The sequence below is a fragment of the Taeniopygia guttata genome, chromosome 9 (genome assembly GCF_048771995.1).
Source record: "Taeniopygia guttata chromosome 9, bTaeGut7.mat, whole genome shotgun sequence".
Classification (NCBI taxonomy): domain Eukaryota; kingdom Metazoa; phylum Chordata; class Aves; order Passeriformes; family Estrildidae; genus Taeniopygia; species Taeniopygia guttata.
Window position 1 is genome coordinate 16,675,142 of NC_133034.1, and position 22,407 is coordinate 16,697,548.

At 44.3% G+C, this 22,407-nt stretch overlaps 3 protein-coding genes across 8 annotated transcripts in view; 2 read left to right on the top strand and 1 right to left on the bottom strand.

Annotated features, from left to right (window-relative positions):
- The window catches only part of IQCG (IQ motif containing G), a 26,256-nt gene extending 11,836 nt beyond the window's left edge, over nucleotides 1-14,420 (bottom strand). The window contains exons 1-5 of one of the 3 annotated variants that reach the window (XM_030280252.4): nucleotides 14,221-14,420; nucleotides 10,175-10,322; nucleotides 6,535-6,761; nucleotides 5,360-5,488; nucleotides 3,386-3,467 (exon numbers count right to left, since the gene is read on the bottom strand). In XM_030280252.4, the coding sequence (XP_030136112.4) occupies nucleotides 3,386-3,467; nucleotides 5,360-5,488; nucleotides 6,535-6,761; nucleotides 10,175-10,322; nucleotides 14,221-14,243 (609 nt within the window). In that variant the 5' untranslated portion in view covers nucleotides 14,244-14,420. Of the gene's footprint in view, nucleotides 1-3,385; nucleotides 3,468-5,359; nucleotides 5,489-6,534; nucleotides 6,762-10,174; nucleotides 10,323-12,106; nucleotides 12,765-14,220 lie in introns of those variants that run through there. The other 2 variants (XM_072933177.1, XM_072933178.1) reach the window with 2 other exon arrangements.
- On the top strand, nucleotides 14,404-18,163 carry RPL35A (ribosomal protein L35a). 4 transcript variants are annotated; one of them, XM_072933111.1, is made up of 5 exons: nucleotides 14,404-14,517; nucleotides 14,836-14,878; nucleotides 16,156-16,308; nucleotides 17,136-17,280; nucleotides 17,839-18,163. In XM_072933111.1, the coding sequence occupies exons 2-5, from the start codon at nucleotides 14,868-14,870 to the stop codon at nucleotides 17,848-17,850; spliced, it is 321 nt and encodes a 106-aa protein (XP_072789212.1). In that variant the 5' UTR covers nucleotides 14,404-14,517; nucleotides 14,836-14,867; the 3' UTR covers nucleotides 17,851-18,163. The 4 variants fall into 4 exon arrangements, with proteins under 4 accessions (XP_072789212.1, NP_001232804.1, XP_072789211.1 ...); NM_001245875.2 differs by having other exon boundaries at nucleotides 14,481-14,517; nucleotides 18,105-18,163; XM_072933110.1 differs by lacking the exon at nucleotides 14,404-14,517 and adding an exon at nucleotides 14,616-14,637 and having other exon boundaries at nucleotides 18,105-18,163.
- A 137-nt stretch (nucleotides 18,164-18,300) lies between these two features.
- On the top strand, nucleotides 18,301-21,617 carry LOC115496371 (uncharacterized). The gene is made up of 2 exons (XM_030280262.4): nucleotides 18,301-20,254; nucleotides 20,724-21,617. The coding sequence occupies exons 1-2, from the start codon at nucleotides 19,696-19,698 to the stop codon at nucleotides 20,828-20,830; spliced, it is 666 nt and encodes a 221-aa protein (XP_030136122.4). The 5' UTR covers nucleotides 18,301-19,695; the 3' UTR covers nucleotides 20,831-21,617.
- Nucleotides 21,618-22,407: the final 790 nt, after the last annotated feature.

The following is a 22,407-nucleotide window of genomic DNA, read 5'->3' on the forward strand; positions in this document are numbered from 1 at the left end:
ACAGCTGGTTACAAAAATAGCCCACAAGAGTAAACAGTCTGAGGAATTCTCCAGCAGTCCAATGCTGCCCATTTGGCAGGGGAAAGAGTGCTGTGCTCTGTGCTGACAGAGAGCCCTGCTCTGCTTGCTCCCACACCGAGTCTCAGAGCTCAAGGCAGGGCCTGGAGATGTGCTTGGATCCACACACCTGCTGCAGCCTGGGCTCACTCCCCTGAAACCACAACAGGCAGCCCTGCAGGCACTTCAGCAGGGCTTTGCCTGCATCCCTGTCCCAGCTCCAGGACACCTCAGGGAATGTCTGTGCCCAAGGGACAGCAGGGCTGGCTGTCACCTGGCATGGACAGAATGCTTCTGCAGCCCTTGGCCAGCTCAGCACCATTGCCAGCAGCTGTGGGAGAGCCCCAGGAGGGGCATTTTGCTGGCAGAGGGAGCAGACCTGTTGGCAGCAGCACTCCTGTGGAAAATCCTGCCCCTCTGGAGCCACCTTTGGATGTAGTGCACCAGCTCCAGGTCCTGCAGTGCTCCCTGGGGCTGTGTCAAACTTGTGCCTTTGGCTGTAATCATCCTGTGCATATCTCCAGTAGAAACATGCACCAGTGGGTGTGTATATGTGTGTGTGTCTAAAACATTCCACAGAACACTCTATTGATGCATTTGTCCTCCTGGGAGAGGAAAAGGGAAGAAACATGATGGGTTGTAATCTTACTACTAAAAGCATGACTGAGTGATGCACTGATACAGTGGATCTGGGTGTGTTATGAGAACTGAAAAAGAATTAAAGTTACAGATCTGTTTTCACTGGTACGGTGGTGCAGTGGCTTTCTGTCTGAGCTGGTAGTACAGTGTTTGGCATTTTTATCCATTTCTGTTTACAGTAAACTGTAGGGAAATAAAATCCCTTTTCTGGTCTAATGTCCTGTCAAACCCAGGAGTGTTTCTCCCACAGTATTTGTTTATTGCACGTCTGGAGAACTCAGTGTCAGGAGCTGGTTGAAGTTTTGGTAGCTGTAACATTGCTGCTTGTAATGACACCACTGCCTGCATACATGTATGACATGAGTACACCACAAAACCTACAGGCCATAAAAAGTCTTCAGGTGAAGAACAATGCAGGAATGCTGAATTTTACATTCCTAAATTTTTATCTTAAGCTGCATAATCCTATATGATATTAATATGTTTCAAAACCTGTACAGGCTGCTGTTTTCTGGGAAACCAGAGAAAGTGAGTATTTTTATAGAAACTAGGAAATGAACACTGCAGCAGCAAACAGACCCCCTGCAGCCAAACCTGAGCTACCAGTGCTGCACCTGCACAGAGAGGTAAGAGCAAAACCAGAGATACCATTTCAGCTCCTTTAGAGACATCAGTACTTTCCAAGAGAAAACAAAATAAAGAAGAACATTTAGCATTAGATTTGTGTTCCATTAGAAAGAAAAATGAGCTGAGCAGGCTCATACACTAATAATTAGCATCTTATTAAGAGGTAGAAAGGCTCAAAATACAAATCCACAGCACCATGAGTGAGACAAAGGCTGTGTTTTTCTGGTTCCAGGATTAGATTTGCTCACTTTTGTTTTCTCAGCCATGTAGGCTTTTGTCTACAGGTCTGTGCATTATTATTGTTGTTCAAAGTACTCCAAAGTCAGCAAAGCAGTATTTTTATTTTTAATTAGTTGGCAAGGTGACAAATCATGCAAGTGTCTGTAAAACTGCCTATGGGAAAATCCCATATGAAGCAAATGGAAATTATTCTCCCTTGGGAGACACAATGAGACACCATTATTTTTGGCACAGGAGGAAAGCAACACTTTAAAGTAGTCTTGTCTTTGATTTATCAAAGCTGAAACTATAAGGAAGCTCAGAAAAGGACTTTTAAGCTTGAAATATAAAAAAAATCACAGATGAGTGCAAATCCCACTTGATGAGGGAAAACCCAAGAACTGAATTAGCACTGAAAGGACAAAAAGAAGAGCCCCCTCTCAGCATGGGAGCTGGGCACATTTTTATGACTGCAGGAGGTTGGAGAAGTGCAGGGCAGGACACAGGGAAGTGGCCCCCTGACTGTGGAGTGCCAGGACATTGCTGCTGGTGCAAGACAGGATGATTGCAGCCCCTGGGAAGGCATTAAACCAGGACAGGGCACATATATTGTGTGCACAGACATGGTGAGGTCTGAAGAACACTACACAGAATGAGAACTACCTCAGAACATTCCCCAGCCTGGGGAGTGGGTGAGCAGGAACTTCCCAGGAGCCATCAGAGTCTGACTGAGAAGGGCAGTGTGAGAAGCAAATAGGTTCCCCCTGTATTTCAGTTAAACTTTCCACTGCATATGCATCCAGGCTGCCAACACAAAACCTTTGTGTTCTACAAACCAAACTTCACCACCATGTCTGGGGCTTAAAATTCCTCTCTGTAGTCAACTATGTCTGGGCTTGATTATTCTCCATACTTTTGTCAAAGACAAAACTCATTAACACCAATTCTTTCCTCAGATGCCCTTGCTGTCCTCTTGCTCACTGCTGAACCGAGTGTCAGATTCTTGTTCCTTCCCCCAGGCCCTGTACAGCTCTGCCTCAGCTTCTGCTTGTTTGCTATCACACATCTCCTCCCTCAGTAGGGCCAGGCTACATTTCCATGTTGAATGAGCATCCAGTCTGAGCTGTCTGGTGAGCATCGAAGTGACCAGTGATAAGCCATTCAATTGATCTGCACTTGTGCAGCCAGTCTTATATTTCCAGAATGCCCCATATTTACTGTGCATGCACACACCCTTTGCATGATGCAAACAGAAGGCTGAAGCTTTCCAGAAAGATTAATTTGACAGCATATGTGCAATAACATTGATCTGCCCTTGTGTAGGCATGTTTGGGATTTTCTGATGTCTGGAAGCCTAGAAAAATAGATTAATAGAACGACACTTTGCCCAGATGAAAACGTAGGTAGAAAAATGGCCTACCCCTATGATAGGTGTCTGTCTTTCTCACTCCCTTTGGCACACTTCCTTCTGTGCCAAATGATCTATCATGACCGAGTATGACAGAACCCTAGATACTGTTAGCTGCAGATAACCTCTTTCTTACTGATTGCAGGTATCTGTGCTTTGTCACTCCCAGCAGAGCTTTTGGGATATTCTAATCTGACCACGGTCTCTCATGATTATGAGCATTTTGAGCTCCCATTTGAAAACCATCAGACAGTGCTCTTGAAGTCATTAGTGGGCTTATTCCAAATACAAATCTTTATTGTAATTATTCTGCTTCTGTACTCCTAAGTGGTGGCTCACTGTGTATGGCCATGGACTCTCTGAGTGCTGGGCAGCAGAGGCCAGCTTCCCAACAGGCTTCCCCCTGGCAAGATGCCCAGTGCTAAGTGCTCTCACCTGAAGGTCTTGACCAGTTTGTTTCTTGACATCGTGCAGCTGTTTCTGGAGTGCCTTTATCTCCTTGTTTCCTTTTTCCTCCCTGAGGTGGGAAAATACAATCACTTGACTATATCAAAAAAGACAAGAGCTGTTTACCTAGAAGGGGAACTTCCTGTCTTCCGACACATTGTGGTAAGATAAATAGAGACTTCTTACTGAAACTACTGACTTGGTCAGTAAATCCCGAAAAAAGAGGTGCGCAGACTGAGCAAGGCAGATGGGAACAAAAGGGAGGATAAGCCAAAAAAAAAAACAGGGGGTGCTCTTGTTGAAGGCCTGGAATTGATTTGAGGATGATGCAATTACTATAGCAGAGACAGAAGATGCTTGTCATTGAGGCAGTTTCTACAAAATTGCCCGTGATTCTATGCAGAAGCAAGCTTGAGCAGCAGGGAGTGCCAAATTGTGTTGTTATGTGTATGAGAATGTTGTTTCTTTCATATCAGACTAAAATCTTCCAAAGAACACTGCCACAGGTTCTGAGACCCATGAAGGGATCTGAGTGAAGACCAAAAGCTAGAGGAGTGTTCACCTGTCTAAAACAAAACAGATGCAGTAAATATTCTAGGTATTATTATCCTATTTAACTCAGAGTGCTTCTATAATATTTTATGTTTATGATTAGTTTTAAAACTACTAAATTCTACAGTTGGTCCCTGAAACTTTGTATCCTATTCCAACCTTACAATCACACATGCATTTCATTTTCAGAGTCCTTATCTGGGTGACTGATGAACAAAACCTCCTGATAAGGAGTCTTGCATCATCTCACTGCAGATGGCTTTCAGAACAGTGTATTTACACAAAATAAGGCAGGTATTTATTATCTTGAAAGACAGATCAAGTTCATTCCATGAAAACAATGTATAGTACTACATGGCTAGATATGATTGACAGAAGGGGATAAAAAGGATCATGTCCTTTCTGATTATAATTCATCTGCTCTTTTCTATCTCTCAGTATTGGATAGTTACTCCACAGCCAATTGCTAATCTCATTCTTGCTTTCTGTCCCTTCCATGGATAAACAACAAATCCCTTGGTTTTAGGCAGTGGAAGTGGAAGAGCTGGGTTTCATGCTTGAAGTCACACACTGCACTGAAGCTGGGGATTTGCCCTGGAGGCAGATCCCTGAGTCACCACAAGAGCAGTTCCAGTAGGTTGGACTCCTGACAAATCATGACTGAGAGCAGCTTCGCTGTGCACCCTCAATGATGGGCCCAAGCTGCTACACTGAGGTAGTTTTAAAGTGGTCAAATATTTGTCTGATGACTGCAATTCTCTCTGACAGTTTTGGGATTGAACCAGAGGTTTGCATGCTAAAAAAATCCCAAACCTCTAGATCTCAAAAGCTTGAGCTAAGAAATCACCAGTTTGAGCCTGAAATTATAACAAATGTGTACCCTGGAAGATTTGGGACAGCAGAGAATCACAGCACAGTGGCTGGTGGATTAGCCTTAAATAAGACACCTCTGTCACCATCTGTGCTAACCCCTCGCTGCTGCTGGGAAAAGGGAGCCTATTAGCATATTGGTCAGAGGAGATTCTCCTGGGCATCAGTCAGCCTAAAGGCCATATGTTGCTGGCCCTGATTTGAACAGATTCTCTGCTGCTCTGGCTTTCACTGGGGACAGAAGTTAAAGATCAAGGAGCTCCTACATCACATTATGTTTTAATTGAAATGAGGCATTTGCACTAATTCAGCCACTGGTGTCCACTGTGGTCAAATTTCTTGCTCATAGGCAATTCCTACCTCAGATCAGTATCAGACCCATCCACTGTTTCTTTACAAAGGGGAAAACAGAATAATTTAAGTTCTAAAAAGTATCCCTTCTGTATTTTGGTTTTATTGGGTTTTATTTCCTTTTCAGCATGTACTGAGTGGGAATGGCTTTCAGCATTTAAGCAGGGAAAAACTGAACACAACACTGACCTGATGAGGATGTCATAAAACTTGCCCTTTTTTGCCTTCTCTCTCTCATTAGCATCTGTAAGGCTACTAAATGTTCCCAATTCCTCCATCTTTTTAATAGTGACTGTAATTACATCACTTGCGTACTGCCTGCCAGGAAGAAAAGGAACACAATAATTTACAGGTGCTGGGAGTACAGTATTTGGCACTTTTATCCATTACTGTTTACAGTAAAATGTAGAGAAATAAAAATCCCTTTTCTGGTCTTATGTCCTATCAAACCCAGGAGTGCTTCTCGCACGGTATCTGTTTATTGCATGTCTGGAGAACTCAGTGTCAGGAGCTGGTTGAAGTTTATAATTTAAAATTCTGCCCTGCATGCTACTCTGGGAAATTGCAGAGGCACAAACATATCCATGCTTTGCCAGACTGTGTTGCCATTAAGAAGGCTGCTGGCCTGCAGTAGTGATGACAGGTGGATCTTGGAAAAGGAGACCTGGCCATGCAATACATCAGCTTGTCCAGTTTATTGAATGTCATTATGCATGTGGCATTTACATTTTAGCTGCATTTTCCTTATTTAGAATTAGAATCTTCTTTAAACCCATTGTAGAAATGACATTAAATGACAGAAGCCAGGATGCAGAAAAATGTGTACTGAGCATTCAGCTCCATAATCTCTTTCAAACAAAAGGCTGCTGGTATTTCTGCAAATCAGGGCACTGGTTTAGGTGCAGGAATAAAATTTGTTTTAAAAAAAGAAAAAAAATCTTTTCTATAATGGCTATAACTGCCACAGAAGCTCCATGTGCTCTGCAGAATGACTGAGTTCAAAAACAAGGCTCAGATGTGCCTTTGCATGTGGGATCAGCTAAAGGAACCTGACTCCAGGTACCAGAACACGAGCACTGATTAGTGCCTGGCATGATTTCTACCCAGGCAACCATTATCAACGGGGTGATGTTTTACAGCTCCATTCAAAATAAACTGCTGGTCATTAGGTAGCATGCAGAGGCAAGCAAAGGCTGGAACTACATGGTCTATGAAGGATACCACTGCTATCCCTAGAGGAACTCCTTCCAGACAGATACTGAGGTACTCTGGCAGTGAGAGACTGAGGTATTTGTATTTTTGCTTTCAAGAGACAGACTGAGAACTTTACAGCTCTGAGCATCCCTCACAGGTGCTTCACTCACCTGTCAGCATATATTTTCTTGAGCTTCTCTAGAGCCCGGGTGGTGCGTTTCTTGGAGGTTTTGGAAGAATGGTGGGTGCTTTTTTGATCTTCAGTTTCCCCCTGCTGCTGCTCGTGTTCGGTGGTTTTCAGAGCTGTGGAGGTAATCGTTTCCCCACTCTCTTGCGTTGCTGATATAAGTTCTGAGAAGTTAATACCCAGCTCCTCCTGGATCATTTCTTTCATTTGCTGGATGGGAATGAGAGGGGATAAGGGAAATAAAAGAATAAGGGAAGAGGGAAAAGGGAATAAGAGATACCTGCTTGCACATCGCACAGCAGAACTAAACCCTCTGCAACATTATGTAATAGGAAGGAAAATTAGTACTAAACTAGAATGAAACTGTACTGAGAGCAGCTGATAGTGCATGTTACATTTTGCAAAGAGTGGAAGATCAGAAACATTTATGTTGGTTAGTTTTGAGCACACAATGTAGTTCATTGAAGTTTATGGGCTCAGAAGTCCTAAAATGACAGGACTAGAAAAGGCCTAAAAGGTGAATTCATCTACTCCAAGAGTAGATGGTTCAGACTGTTCTCAATCTGATATGTTCTTAATGGCCTCAAGCAGTGGAGACTACACACTCTCCTGTCAATGCCAGCACCTGGCAGCTTTCTTTACCATAAGAAAGTTTTTTCTCCTCAACAGTATTTGAACCCCTGGCTTGTTGTCCTGGTCTCTAGGCACAGAGAACAAGTCATTCCCTCCTTTTTTGCAGCAGTTTTTACAAACTGGAAGACTGTTAGCCTGCTTTTCCTCCTTCTTCTCTCCATCCTAGACATTTCCCATTGCCTGTCAGCACCACTTTTCCCTACAATATTATTGTTATAACTAGAGCTGTGTGGAAATAATTGCAATAGACTTTCTGTCTGCTATCTGCTTAGTTTATTTCAGAGAGTAACAGCAGAGGAAATATAACATTAATTCAAAGGATAAATTCAAAATATTGGCAGCTTTTTCCTTCATGGAAAGGTATCTTGTGATTGAGTACAATTTCATTAAAAAAGGAAAAGCCCTCAAAAATGCAAAAGCACGCTATAAAATCAGCTAAGCTCTTGCTTCTACAAACTTCTCTGCTTTATATGTTATGGATAAAATGCAGGTGTATACACAGGGACGTTAAAAGAGAACATTTTCTTGCCTGCCTACCAGCATTTCTGTGGCTGAACACTTCACAACAGCACTGCTGACTGCAGCTAACACCGTTTCTGCCAGCCCCATCCCTGTCCACAGCTGCCTGCTCCCCACCCTGGCTGCTTGGGGAAGCAGACAGCAAACTCACTGTGATGAAACATTTTCCAGCAAAAAGGAAAAAAAAAACAAAACCAAACTTATTTTTAGCATCACCAGTCCAGATCCTTCCACAACCACACACACATTTGTGCCAGCAGAGCAGAGAAAACAAGTGGTCAGGGCAGCAGCTGCGGATGCCAGGAGTACTTCCCAAAGTTACTTGTCAGGCAAGTCATGCAAGGCTCTGTCAGAGGTCTGAGGTGCGGCTGCAGTCTGTGAGGGCGCTGCAAGGAACTGCTTCATGCTGAGTGTTTTGGACAGCTCTGGGATGGGATGGATCAGCCTCTGGCAGTGCCTGACTCATCAGTGACTAGAGAAGGAGGCTGAATGACTACATGCTTAATTTTTGGACTGTTAAATTTACATTAAATGAATCACATACAAAGCATACACAGTCCAATGAAAATTGCATTGTTAATTAGTAAAAAAAGGGCTTCAATAGCTGTACTTCAGAAAGAACTAATTTTGGTAAACAAACTGCTTTAATATCATGTAGATTTTATAAATATTCTGATAGATGTTTTTTAATGTCTGGGAAAGTTCAAGACAGGCAATAACTGGGTTGTCTGTAAACACACTTATACACACTAATAATCAACAAATAACGTAAAAGCAAGAGGTTTGTAAACTGCATGTGTTACCATCTGTGTAGTCTCCTAAGTGCTGTCTGTTGCCCAAAATTCAGGAAATAGAAAGGCTGCCTCCCTCTGGGACATGCACTGTGTGAAGCAATGTGCAAGAGCATCCAATCTGGAAAATCAGTGAGGTGCTGGCCAACACTGTGATTAGTCCTCTCAAAAATGTCATCAACTGAAATTTAGATGTCAGTCTTTGAAGATGCCATTGATTTGTCTGCCTGATAGACTCCAAGGTACTTTGCAAATACAAATTCTTGTACAAATACAATGAAAACAGCCAAATGTATTGAGAAACAGGGAGGAGCAGCAAATTACAGAGCACCAAAGTTAGCAAGTAGCTTCCCTAAGCCATTTTCTTGTTTCTAAATTGTTTCCTGCTCAAATTGTTTTGAAATCTTCAAGAACACAAGTAGGGTTTATAACCTGTGAGAAAGTTGTGTTCTAAGAAGTGGCTTGGTGAAAATGAGCATCTGTGATTGAAGAGAACAGCAAAGGTGTTTTCTCTGTAATTTACATGTACTTTCAGTAGATCTATCGACCTGAGTCTGTGTGTCTGAAGAGGACAACTCCTGCTGTCCCAGAGATATGCTCTTTGTCTGTCGTTTTCCTGCTGGCACTTAAGAGAGGGAGCAGCACTCTCTGGGAGCAGTTGAGGCCGGCTCCCAGAGTCTTTCAGGGGAGCAGTGCCCTCTATGGCACAGTCTCAGCATCGTTCCCGCCCTGAAATTCACCCTAACTCCAGCTGCTGCTGCGGCTTTGCCATGGGTTTTTTGAAAAGGTAATAAAGGAAGCACGTAGAAAAATATTATTTAACTTCCTCTGACATTCTTAAGTGGTACATTAGACAGAGTGAACATCATTAGATGTCAAAACTCAGATCCCAGGTTTTATTTCCATCCTGGTTGTGAACATTTTCTTGAGCTCACCTTAAAAAGGTTTCAAGCCTGCTAGAACTGGAAAGAGCCTGCTGTGTCACTTATAGACCCCAGTACTTAGAGCCATTTACCCCTCAGGACAGCCCCATCCTGATTCCTATGTCTAACAGCTACCAGAAATGTCACCACACCTTCCTCCACAGCAATAAACCCCTGCCTGAGCATTAGGAATTCTCTGTTCTCCGTATCTCTGCCCAACCATCTTAGCTATGATGCCTATTAGAAATCAACTAATAATTAATGATCACTGAGAAAGGGTAGTTACTAATATATTTTGAAGTGCATCTTTCTTCATACGTTGTGGGAACAAAAGGATCTTTGGCATGGACTTAGGGAGGAATAGAATTAACCTGGTTTTGAGTACTTTGAAATAACCTATACATTTCTACTTTTAAATTAGCTCTGCATCTACAGAAAAACCTAGATATGTTTTGCTTCCTTTTCCCCAGTTCCTTCCTTATTGTCTAACCACTGAGATTTTAAAATCATAATCTTAGGAACCTCATCTTGGATCAGCAGAGTCCTTTGCACAAATTCATAACCAAGGCTTCTCAGTGATGCTGCAATATAAATATTAAAATTATGTCACTTTTATTGTGTTTTTTCACCCAAGGGTCACGGAATAACAGAAAATATATTTGAGTTAATTTGTTTAAAATGCTGATTAAAGATATAAAACCAAAACGAAGAAAAACAAAAATATATGATATACATCTTTTTAAGCAGTGGCACATACATGGTTGATGTCTGTCTTATCCTCATGTGGAACTGGCATGATATATCCAAGAATTGCAAGTTGATCCACACAGTTCTCCAGCACAGCACTAAACCTCAGAGCTTCCACATGAGTGATTTTTTCCATTTGTTTAGTCTCTGTGTTCTTGCTAGGAGGAACAAAGATAAAAGATACCAGTCAGAAAAATGCTGTGGTGTTAGTAATGTTAGTAACAGTAGTTTAAATGAAAGGTAGACACAAAGAAGCCTTATTTGCAGCCTTACATATACTTCCCTGGCTTTGTTTATAACCTTCCATACACTGTTTATAAGAGGAGCTGTGCTCTGCTAATGACTACATTCAGGGACAGTGGGAATGTTTAGCTTTCACAAAACAAAGAGGTCCTGGTCCCTCCTACAGCAGATCTGGGTAGAGAGGCTGAGAAGGGGATGGGTATGGAGGGCACAAACTGGGTGAGGTGCCTCATTATTCAGTTCAGGGGGAGCAGTGGTTCATCATGGAGTTTGGGAAACAACAGAAAAACATGCCTTTTAAAATAATAAGTTTAAAAAAAATCCACATCCTATAAAGCCTCAGAGGGTGAACCTTCATGCTCTAATCATTCCTCAATATTACTGTGTAGCCTTCACACTTTTATGATCCCAGTCCCCTCTCAGCAGGAACTGTAACCATCTTAAGATGCTGAAAGTTAAACAAGAACCAATATCTGGACTGAGTAAACAATCTTAACTTTCTGTATTATTTTATTTTAACTTGCAATTCAAACATGAAACTGCTCTGACATATACTTAAGCACCCCTTTGCCTTGCCTACAGATGGAATATTGTGAAAGCATATCTAAAGAAAAATGAAAATTCACTATTAATCCAGAAATACCTAAGAAAATACCTGCACAACAATGGGAAAAATCTCTGAGAATTGTAATGTTTTGATATGCCATTGGACAATCCCTCCAAAGCCTGTACATACAAACCAGGTATTTCTTGTACAACATGTAGCACAACTGCAGTCTGAGGTGGTTGAGATCCTGAGTATCAACAACCACTAACAAAATCTTAATTTGGCTGCTCTACCTACAACTGGATTTGTGCCATCTGTAAAACCCTTGCATAAACATATCCTAAGCCTGCAAAATATTACAGCCCAACCTGCAAGTATGCCAAGGAAACACATCAGGCACTCCCTGTTAGCATAAGACATGGCCATATTCTATGAATATTAAAGAGGTTTGGATGCAGCTGTGCTCTGCATCACTGGAAATCAGTGATATTTCATACTTATTTCATAAGCAAGTGTTTAAAAATATACATACTTGCTATAACCTCTCTGAAGCTGTTATAATTTGCCCTCCTCCTTTTTTGCTGTTTTTGTTGAAGAAAATATGTAATTTACAGTTGGACCGTGAAGTTAATTTCACTTGGCAGAAAAGAGCCACTTCCCTTTTCAGTGCAGGTTTATTTGATGTCTGTTCGTATAGAATAGGTAAAACAAACAAATGTAACTCAGATTCCACACATTTATTTCCTGATGTCCCTGTCTGTTGCAGGAAGTCGTTTAATGCAACACGTGTTGAAATGTGCTGGAAGAGGACACGGCTCTCCCTGGGGATGGGATTAGAAAGTGCACAGGGATTGCTCCCAGTAAATCCACAGGAAGGGCAGATACCAGGGAGAGACAGAGGTATTTAAATTAAAGGATAATACTGCTCTGGGTAAAAGGAAAGTAAATTCCCCTAAGCCAGGCAATTATGATGAGGTTTCTAACTCCTGAATGGAAAATACAGAACAGCCTTTCAGCCAAGGTAGTGGCAGAGGCACCCTGATTTATTTCAAGAACTTTGATTAAATCATGGCAGGAAAAGATAACAGCAAAGTAGTGATTCTGAATATTATCAGTATGTTCACTAGACTTGTATTGTTTGTAACCACTTACATCAAATTCTCTGAGCAGGGCTTTTGATGGTCACCTAGAACAAAGAGGGAAGTGATTTCACCCCTTTGCTTCTGAGATTTTTTCCTCTCTTTTATCTTAATTATAAAAAAAAAGTTTTACAGCTTGAGACAGGAATCTGATAAAAGCATTAACAAAAAAAAAAAAAGAAACACAAATGATCTGTATAACACACTAAACCCATCACTTTCTTGTCAGCCTTGGAATCAGCTATAGAAGTGGAGATGCAGTATTTTTACATCAAATAAAATATTTTCCAATGTTTTACTCATTTTTATCTTTTTCAGAAATCCATAATCCATATCTTGAATCTAAACAACCTAAGAATAACCTATTGCATGTGGAGTCATAAAATATAACTAGTATGCTAAAAATATGATGAAAAAAAGATGTGTTGGGAGATAGCTGTGACAGATGATTACAGCTGCATTTTTGGAAGAAGAAATAACACATGCAGCTCTCATAGGGAAAAGGGACTTATTTGGAAACAAAGGAGGATGCAACAGCTTTTCCTCTTTTCTGTCAGCAGCTTCTGACCAGGAGAGAATTAACTCGGGATATTAATATGTTTTAAGAAAGCTGGCAGCTGGAATGTTTCTCTAAAGCCCCTTTGCTGCTTTGCTCCTCCTGTGTATCTTCCCTTGCACTCATATCCTTGCTCAGCAGATCCATGTGCCAAGCCAGTAGGGTCTGGGTTTATGTTAAGTTGGACTTGAGAAGGAAACCACGTTCTGGGGCATTAGCAAACACTACAGATATGAGCTGCTTGCTGTGGATTTTAGTGCCAACACAGTGCCCCTCAGACCATCCATTGGCATTGCCCTGCATTGCTGTGTTTGCTGAACTCCCTCATTAAACTCTATTAATAATAATTTTTTTTTTTTAAGTATGTGAAGGATTCAACTTCCCCCATGAGTTTTGGATGACATTCCTTCCCTGCTGATAAAAAGGGAAAGAAAAACATATCAAGTAATAATTTTTAAAGCAACTGTATAAAAGGTCTGGCCTCCTGTTCCTTTGGGGATTGCAACTCCCTCTGCTGTGTGAGAGTCCTGGATGTACATTTCTCCCACCCTGCTGCCTGATAAAGGAAAGTGGATTCAAGAGCAGCATTTTGTGCAGCATTCCTTGTAGCCAGGAATACTCCATTGAATTCCAGTAATAAATTGCATAGCTGGGAATGTCACATTTAGGTCTGTTTGGCAAATGACTGGCAAAGACAGGTTCCGAATATTCACAGGAGCAGCAGCGGAGCCAGAAATCACAACTTCATTTTTACCAAAGAAAGGTCTCTTGGGAAACAAAATAGGTGTGGCCTTACCTTACACAGCTCTGCCTCCTGCTAGAAATATTAGGACAGCAAGGTGCTCATTTTGGAAAAAAAAAAAAAAAAAAAAAAAAAAAAGCAGGGGGGGAAGGGCAAGGAAAGGAGAGGAAATGGAGAGAGGAAGGGGAAGGGAAAGAAAGGGATGGGAAGAGAAGGGAAAGGAAAGGGAAAGGGAAAGATGGGAAGAGAAGGAAAGGGAAAGGGAAAGGGAAAGGGAAAGGGAAAGGGAAAGGGAAAGGGAAAGGGAAAGGGAAAGGGAAAGGGAAAGGGAAAGGGAAAGGGAAAGGGACCATCAAGATTCCTCAAGGTTTCCCTTCCCTTCAGCTTCCTTTTCCTAAATCACTTCAAGTGCTCTGAAAATTCACATGATTTTCTGGCAGTGTGAGGGAAGTGACAGAAATTGGGAGTGAATAACCCTGACCTGAGCAAATGGGTAAGTACATGCTTCCAGGTCTTATTTAGGAAAATAAAAGAATGTGAGACTTGGTTACAGGGATTTCAGTGTCGAAATATGTTTTCTGCCTCCGATATCAGAAGTAAACTAAATGCCGAGATGATTAATTGACTCAGGGTGAGAACATCGTACGGGCAGGGCCGGGAGCCGCCCCGAACACCAAGGGCTGCTCCCTCCTCCTGCTCTGCCTCTCTTGGGGCTCCGCGGCCCGTTTTCATTCGCCCTGCCCAGACCGACCCAGGCTCCCCTCAACCTCTCACCGGGATTTGCCCTCATTTCCCCCACTCCCGGTCCCGGTCCCGGTCCCGCCCTCACCGGGACGCGCCGCTCGTCTCCATGGCAACCACCGCGCTCGGGGCCTCGCGGGGCTGCCGGCGGGTGCCTGCGCAGCGGGGCTGGGGCCGCCCCTCCCGGGATCGCTCTTACGGGGATCGCCGCCGGGGAACACGGGCACGGGACAGGGGACACGGGACAGGGGCCGGGAGGTAACTTCCTCAACCCGGTGCCGCTCAGTCCGGCAGCGCTCGGGCCGCCCGCTCGGGTCCTGGCAGCGCATTTCCCGGCAGGCAGCGCGGCGCGGGTCTCTTTCGCCGCCATCTTGGGGCGCCGGGGGTGAGGCGGAGCGGGGCCGGGGCCGGGAGCGGGGTCGGGGGCGCTGCGCTGTGCTGTGCCCGCCGTGGGGCCGCCGGCGGGCGCGGCGCTCTCGGGGCGCGGCGGACGGCGCGGTTTGGGGTGGGGACAAAGTGGGATGGCGCCGATGCGCGGCGGATGGTCCCAGTGGCGGGTTGGGGCCCTGGGCTGGAGCGGGGCTGAGGCGGCTGCTGAGGTGCGGAGCGGAGGCTCCCGGGCAGCCCGCGGGTGTTCCGGGTCTCGCTGACCGGGCCGGGTGGAGATGCCGGCCCGCGGCTCATGGCTGTGTGTCGTTTCTAGGCCTGCCGGGACCGGCTCTGCGGGAGGACGTCATGGCCGGGAGGTAAGTGAGGGCCGGGCTGGCGCTCGCTCGCTGCTGCAGCGCTGTTGCAGCGTTCCTGGGAGCGTTTGTTAAGCAGCAGGCAGTGAGCGGTTTTGTGCTGCCCTGCGTCCTGCTGGGCCCTGTGGAACGCTCAGAGTTGTGCGTCCCCGTTCTGAAGTCTCTTGAGCTGGTTCTAGTTGCAATTGCGGTGTGCCACGCTCTCCCTGGCCTGTCAGTAAATATCAGTGTGAAATTTGTGGGTTTGTTAGCACAGTGTTAATCTTCAGTGTACAGTGGAGCTTTGACACAGACTGTTTCCTTAAGTAAAGGGAGCAACGTGTTTTTCTCATGGGTAAATTTTCTGTTGTGCTGCCGAATTTTCTTAAAAGATGTAGGGATTGAGTTCGTAAGTGAAGGGATTAAATGTGAATACTGTGGAGTTGCCTGGAGAAGCTGTGGCTGCCCCATCCCTGGAAGTGTTCAAGGCCGAGCTGGATGGGGCTCTTGAGGAGCCTGATCTAGTGTGAGATGTTCCTGCCCATGGCAGGGGAGCAGGGGAGTCAAAACTGGATGGTTTTAAATGTCCCTTCCAGCCCAAACCACTTGATGGTTTTGTGAATCCCAGCTTTATGTCCTAATATTAATGTGTGGAGTTTGTATTGTTACACGTGTGGCAGGTAGAACTGGATATCTCAGTTGGATCCTGCAGTATCCCAGAGCAGGTGCTGGATGCCCCTGGGCCAGATGTGCTGTGTCTGCTCGGTGTGTGGGACAGGTCCTGTAATGACCTTACATGGGCAGTGCAGGTGTCCTGAAGAATTGCTGAGGAGTTTGTGCAATGTCTGTGCCCAGTGGATGTCAGGCTGTTGCTCTGGCTGTTAACTCCTTTGAGGCTACAAATCAGGGGCAGTTCATACCTTCTATAGCAGTTACTGCAATGCAGGAGACTTCCTGTGGTGTGTAGAAAAAAAGGTAGTATTTACTCATCAGTGTTAGTAGACATTTAGAAACAATATCTGCTAATGCTGGAGTGTTTGAATCTTAGTATGAAGCCAGTATTGTAGTGCCAGGAGTATATGACAAACACAAACTGTAATATTCTCATAAATACTTCAAGTTCCACATACTCAGCTTCCTCTGTGCATTGACGTATTTGCAGTGATTTGTAAAAGTCAGCTGTTTCCTCTGCTGATTTCTACTGGTGTGGAATTAGTTCCTGCTGAAAGAGCCTGTGATTTGTTTTTATTTTTGTTACTTTGAAGTGAGTTATAATTTGCAGGTATTTTCTATGTCTTTAGGCTGTGGTGCAAGGCCATTTTTGCTGGCTACAAACGTGGCCTCCGAAACCAGCGGGAGCACACGGCCCTTCTGAAAATTGAAGGTGTTTATGCCCGTCAGGAGACAGACTTCTACCTGGGCAAGAGGTGTGCCTATGTGTACAAAGCTAAAAAGTAAGTGATGTTTTATTCTTGTGCTGAATTAGCCAATGCTTGTATTGGTGTTGTAAATGCTAGGAGATCATGATGCTACATTATATGTAAGAGAGCAAGTGGGATGAGAAACAAGTTTTGCCCAAGATTGACAAAAACTGAAGGTTGGTTGATGGAATAAATTGAAGTGGGTGAATTTGTGTTATATACTTCGAACTGTTGAGTTACTTAAACAATAAAGTGATTTTGTGAAGCCTGGATGAATTTGTGTTCTGACTTTCATGTGGCCATGTTTGAGCACTGTCTGTCACTTCTGCTCAGCTGCCATTGATAGACACCTTGGGAACAGCTGCTTATTCCTTCCACTTCCTTTTTTTTTCCTTGAGTGCTGTGTTAGTGTGCAGAATTACTTTGAATAAAATTGATCAAACTGGTAAGTTGACCACCATCATTTCCAACACGGCACATGGGTCTTCATTTAAGGCAATTTCTGCTGTGTATCCCAATGGCCCATTTTTCTCCTGCCTTCAGTGTATCTGGAGAAATGAGATGTTGGCGATTTCATATTGTTGATTTTTCAGTTTCATCATATTAGCAAAAGTGTTTTCCAAAATTTTGAGCTTTGTAAGCTGTTAATAGTTGTCAAGCTATAATTACACCTTTGAAAGGTACAGTGAAAATCACAGGCTGGGAAAATTTCACAAGTAAATAAAAGTGGACATTGCACTAGTTAAAGATGGCTATGGAGCTAAATTATTGAAGTGCTTTAGAGAGACCACATTGTCACTGCTGGTGACAGCAGAGCTGTGACTGCCCTGCTGAGCTGTTCTTGGGCTCCTTTTCCCCAGCAACACGGTAACCCCCGGAGGCAAACCCAACAGGACACGCGTGATCTGGGGGAAGGTGACCCGCGCACATGGGAACAGTGGCATGGTGCGTGCCAAGTTCCGCTCCAACCTGCCTGCCAAGGCCATTGGACACAGAATCCGGGTGGTAAGTGGATTTGGTTTAGCAGCAAGATACTTATTGGCGGTTTTTGGGTGCCTTTTAATTCCTTATATTATGAGGGAATATTTGAACTTTGCTTTTTGTCTGTTGCTGTTGGGTGTTCAGCATGGCTCAGTGACTTTGTTTTGGAGCCTAGAGAGGCTTTTTGCTGGTTTCCTGTGCTGAGGGGGTTTTGTCTCATTATCAGGGGTTTGTGTGCTTGCTCAGGTTGTGTAGAAAGGCTCTTCAAGTTCCAGGACTCGGCTCCTGTCTAAAGCTGCCTTTGATTTCTTTTCCACCAATCTGTTCTATTTTTGCACCCTTCTACTCCTTTACCTGTTTGATTTTTCTCTTACCTCCCAAATGTTTTAACTGAGAGCAGTACTGCCCTGTCGTGGCCACGTCCACCTGTTCCCACTGTTGGTGTTTTAGCCACAGGGCTTCAGTGGGACTATCCCTTTAGGTCTCACCTAGAGTTGTGATGTAATATTTTCGTAGTGATGTTGTCAAAAGGAATACAAGAGGGGTGCAGTCCTTTCTTTCTGTCTTTCTCCTGTGCCTTAGAAAAAGGAGTAGCAGAGTAGGAGCAGCACAGATAATTCTGAAATCCAGAGCCATGGGAACTCTTGTTGGTGCACAGGAGGGCTGGCTGCCATGGTGTCTGTGTCACCAGTGAAGTGCTCCTGCAAGTCATTCTCACACCTCTTCTGTATAAACTGGGGCTTGCTTTAATAGCAGTTGAAGAGATTCATGGTCTAGATTGTAACTGCAAAACTCATGTTTGAATACAAGATTTCTAACGTGATTCTGTCTGGTTTTGTGTTTTACAGATGCTGTATCCATCTAGGATCTAAATTTTTATTCAAAATAAAATGGAGAATCTGTTGAACTTTTGTGTATTTCTGGTTTTATTGCCTCCACAAATTTTGAGAGACCTCTTTCTCAGTAGTATCAGAGTTGACAGCACAGAGACACTAAATCCTGGCGGGTGCAAAGCCTCTCTCACATCAGTAGTTCTGGTAGAATCCCTGATAATGAGCCCACATGTACCTGGCCAGCATGTGTGCCTGTAGCGTCTGCTTTGTGTGAATAATTTAAACACATTTTCATTGCATGGCTCTGTGGTGCCCAAGTGTTAACGCTGTTTTCTTGGCCAGCCTTGTCCCAGCATGTCATGTAGGGCAGTGAGCATCTTCACAGCACTTCGTTCTTTTAGTTTTGCTGAATAGTAAGGTGGTGAAAAATGAATTTACAGTCGTGAAGTGAAAGGCTCAGTTTCTTATCTCTGAAAATCCTCCCAAAATACTGGGTAGTTTAAAGGGGGGTTTGAGACAGGTACAAGTTGTCATGGTTGCTGGTGATGTCACAGTGCCAAAATGACCTGTGGCTAGCCTGTGAGAGCAGTTCCACATACACCAAGTAGTTACATCGTTTTCAGTGCATCCCTAGTCAGTCAGGCAGGTGAGTCTGTTGGCCCAACCACATCCTGAGCCCATTCCAGTGCAGTCCCTCCTTCCCATGGCATGAGAGCTTCCTTCTCCCTGCCTGGCTCTGCTGCCAGTGTGTGTCATGGAGCCCTCTGTTGGCTTTGCAATTCTCCTGTAGTGGGCTGGTATTTCACAGCTAATCTTCTGAAAGAGGTGGGGTAGATGTGTGTGCAGAATACACTATTGGGTAAATCAAAACTTTACTTGAACTGGAATTAGAAAACTTGCCCCAACTACTCAGCTCTGGTATAGAAATTACTTGCTGGACTTAAAAGACCTAAGCCTGCTGCCAGTTCTGTCCTTCAGAGCAGGAGAGCCTTTGCTATGCAAAACTGCATTTTTCAATGTGTGTAGAAAAATTACAGCTTATGGGATATTGGACCAGGTCAGTTAGGGCTTTTAGTCTTCTACAACTATCAACAGGTTGGACACATTGGATTCAAAAAAGGATGGATGGGATTTCCAGCTTTAGGTGTTACAGAGGAAGGAGGAGGAAATATAATGAGCAAAGTTAATTGTACCTGCAGGTTTGTAGGCCTGTGGTCACTATCATATAGTTGGTTTTGCTGATGAGAAGGTAGTAAGTCCTTGTGAGTTTGATACCCAAACTCATATGATGAGTTTGGGTATCAAAGTCATGCCCAAATATAGGTAATCATCCCTTCTCTTTCCCCTGTTGCTTCTTACTATTGTACCAGACTGCCAAGGTACAAAGCCTTTTGCTGGGATGTCCAACCCCAAAAAGCACATGGCTGCAATTTGTGAATCTTTGTATCAAAGCTGCTATTTTCGCATTCATTTGGTCCCACCCAACCCAGCATTGGCTGCTCAGAGCAGCAGGTATTGCCTGTTTTGAGCCTCTGCTGTGCAATTGCCTTTGCTACTTCTACTCCTTTCCCTAGCAGCCCAGTAAGCTGAGGTGTGAGAGGAAGCTATGGCATCAAAGGAGCCAGCCTCCTTCGTGGACAGAACCACCTGGGATTTCCTCAACCTGCTGGACATGCTGGGGAGCCGGAATGGACGGGTGGGTGTGATGGAGGTGGACCATGCTGAGTCAAGAGCTCCCTCATTGCTGGTGGATTTTACCAGGGACCTGTGTGGCACAGAGGACATCAAGCACAAACCACAGCTGGAAGAGAATGGGGGAAAGGAAGAGGAGGACCTGGCTCCCCCACATCTGATTTTTATGCTATGGCAAGCCAGTGTGTTGAAAAGGCTCATGCAGTGGAATCGCCTGGAGGAAGCTGTGCGGGATGTGAGGAACCTCCTCCCCTGCCTGCCAGATGTGCTGGTGCTTGTGATGATCCGTCCTGACTCCCAGGAGCAGCTGGACCAGGCAGTGAGAGCGCTGAGGAGAATGCAGTGTGTGCTGGATGGGGCCCTGCAACTGATTGTAGAGACTGCAATTTACAGCCCAGGCCAGCCTGGAGGTGTTCTGGAGGCAAAGAGAGCTGCCTGTAGGGCACTGAGAGAAGCCTTGAACTGCCATGAAGGTAACTGGGTAACACAGCTAGACACAGGGGTGAGGCACACAAAAAAAACCTCAGGGCAGAGCCTGAGGGACAGTGTAGATGGAAATGGTGCTTGTTGACTGGATTCAGATGAAAGAGGGAAGACAAGCTGGACCTTGAAGGCAACAGGAGCCAGAAATGAGAATGAGGGTTTACATGCTGGGATGGGGATGGACAATATGTCCAAGCTAAGTGTGTTCCCTCTTCCAAGTCAGATGGTGTTGGGTCTACCTTGCCTCAAAACACACATGGCAGTGGAAATGCTGCTCACTCTAAGAGCTGCAGTTCTGACTCCCTGCTGGAGCTTTCTGTGATGATGTTAACTGCTCCACAGCCTCACTGACCCTGAGTTCTTCATTGGAGGGATGTGCCAACCTTTTTGGGTGGCCACAGGCCTTAGCTTTGAAAAGATGGTGTCAGGTGTTCTTCTATCATTTGTTTCTTCCCCTAGAAATCGACTCCCAGGAGCCATTTGTTATTTCACTCCCGGAGCTCAGATACTGCCGAGTTCTGCCTGAACATAGGCAAGACAAGGTATCAAAGACAGATGGAGAATGAACTTCCTTGGGCAGCTGAATCTGTCAGGTTGGTTTTAGCACTGTCCTGCTAGATGTCCCTTTGCAGAACACTTCCTTCCTGCTAACTTGCTCATCTGCCCAGACCTTCTGCATGGATGTGATTCAGTGTGTGGCTGTTACCAGAAGGGGACAGTGTGCCCTCAGCATCACACTGTCCTTGCCACAAAGCTCGGAGCTCTTTGCTGCATCAGCTGAACAATCTGGCCCAGGAAACTTTTATCAAAAATCACTGTGTTTCTGTTTTGCATTAAATGCCTTGAGTGATTATCAAAATGTCCCTAAGAAAGCTGTCAGCAAAGAGGGAATCAGAGCAGGCCAGAAGCCTCTAGATTTTAAACTGTCCCAAAACTGAAATAGGGAAACTCAAGACTAAGGCCTCAGACTGTGTTTTCCCAGGAGAACCTGGATGCAGGAGTCTTTCGTACATGGTTCTCACGAGAAACAAAGCTCCTGAAACTCTCCAGGGTTCTTTGTAGCAGGGAGTTGACCTTACATGTGTGCCCATCCAACAGATTGAGTTTCTGGGGTGGGTTATTTTGGATGGGAGGAACTGTGGGAGCAGTAAAATATTTTTAAGTCAAATTACCCACATAATAGCTGAACTCATTTCCCATCCTCTCTGGGCATGGCAAAGCACTATAGGTAGTTGCACTTTTTTGCATTGGGAGTTTATATGTATTTTTTCTCTGGTGTTTTTTGTAGATCTTTTGTCATCCTAGGATCTTCATTATCATCAAAAAAGGATTAAAAACCTGATATTTATCTTATTTCTCAATGTCTGTGTGTATATATAAGCTTTAAATTTTATATCAAAGACTGCAAAACTTGCTGAAGTTGCAGGTTTGTGCAGTATGGTACAGAAGGAGTGGGATTTGAGGGCAGTACAGATCCTTTATACAATGTTTATCAGAGAAAGGATTCTCCAGGTTATGTTTCAAATTCAGATTCTTTCCATGTTCTTAAGGATGTGGCTTTATGAAGCAAAACAACCTTGTTGTAAATGTTGGGGTGGTGCTGGTGCTTGGCAGACTTTTGGATGAGGTGACCCAGTTGCTCTGTTGTGGGAGAGACTTTCCACGAGCATTTCCACGAGATGAATTCTACCTTTCATTACTGACGACACTGGTTTTTTGTCAAGCTAATGAAGAAATAGTTCCTTTGAGTCAAAGCAAGACATGTACATGTTCAGGCTGTTTGTGAGTGAAGAAAGTTTGGCTTTAAAAGATCAGGACATTAGGACATCCCTACAGCAAGAAGCCACAAAGAGGACTCTGTTACTTCCTGTAGCATCTGAAACACACAGATAACCATCCAGTCCAGGCATAGCCCATGCAGCTCTCAAGTTTCTCCTCTGGCAGCATGTTTGTACTTTGTCCAGGCGCTTCTGTGCAGGGTGATATGGAGCACTGTCAAGATGAAAGGGGGAAGAAATTCTGAGATGTGGCTGAAATCCTGGCCAGATCTTGGGAACACAGGAATGCCCTGCAAGGCCAAGTGATATAGCCACAGGAATGTGTGGCTGGGACAACAAGGAGTGCGGTCACCCACAGAGCTGAG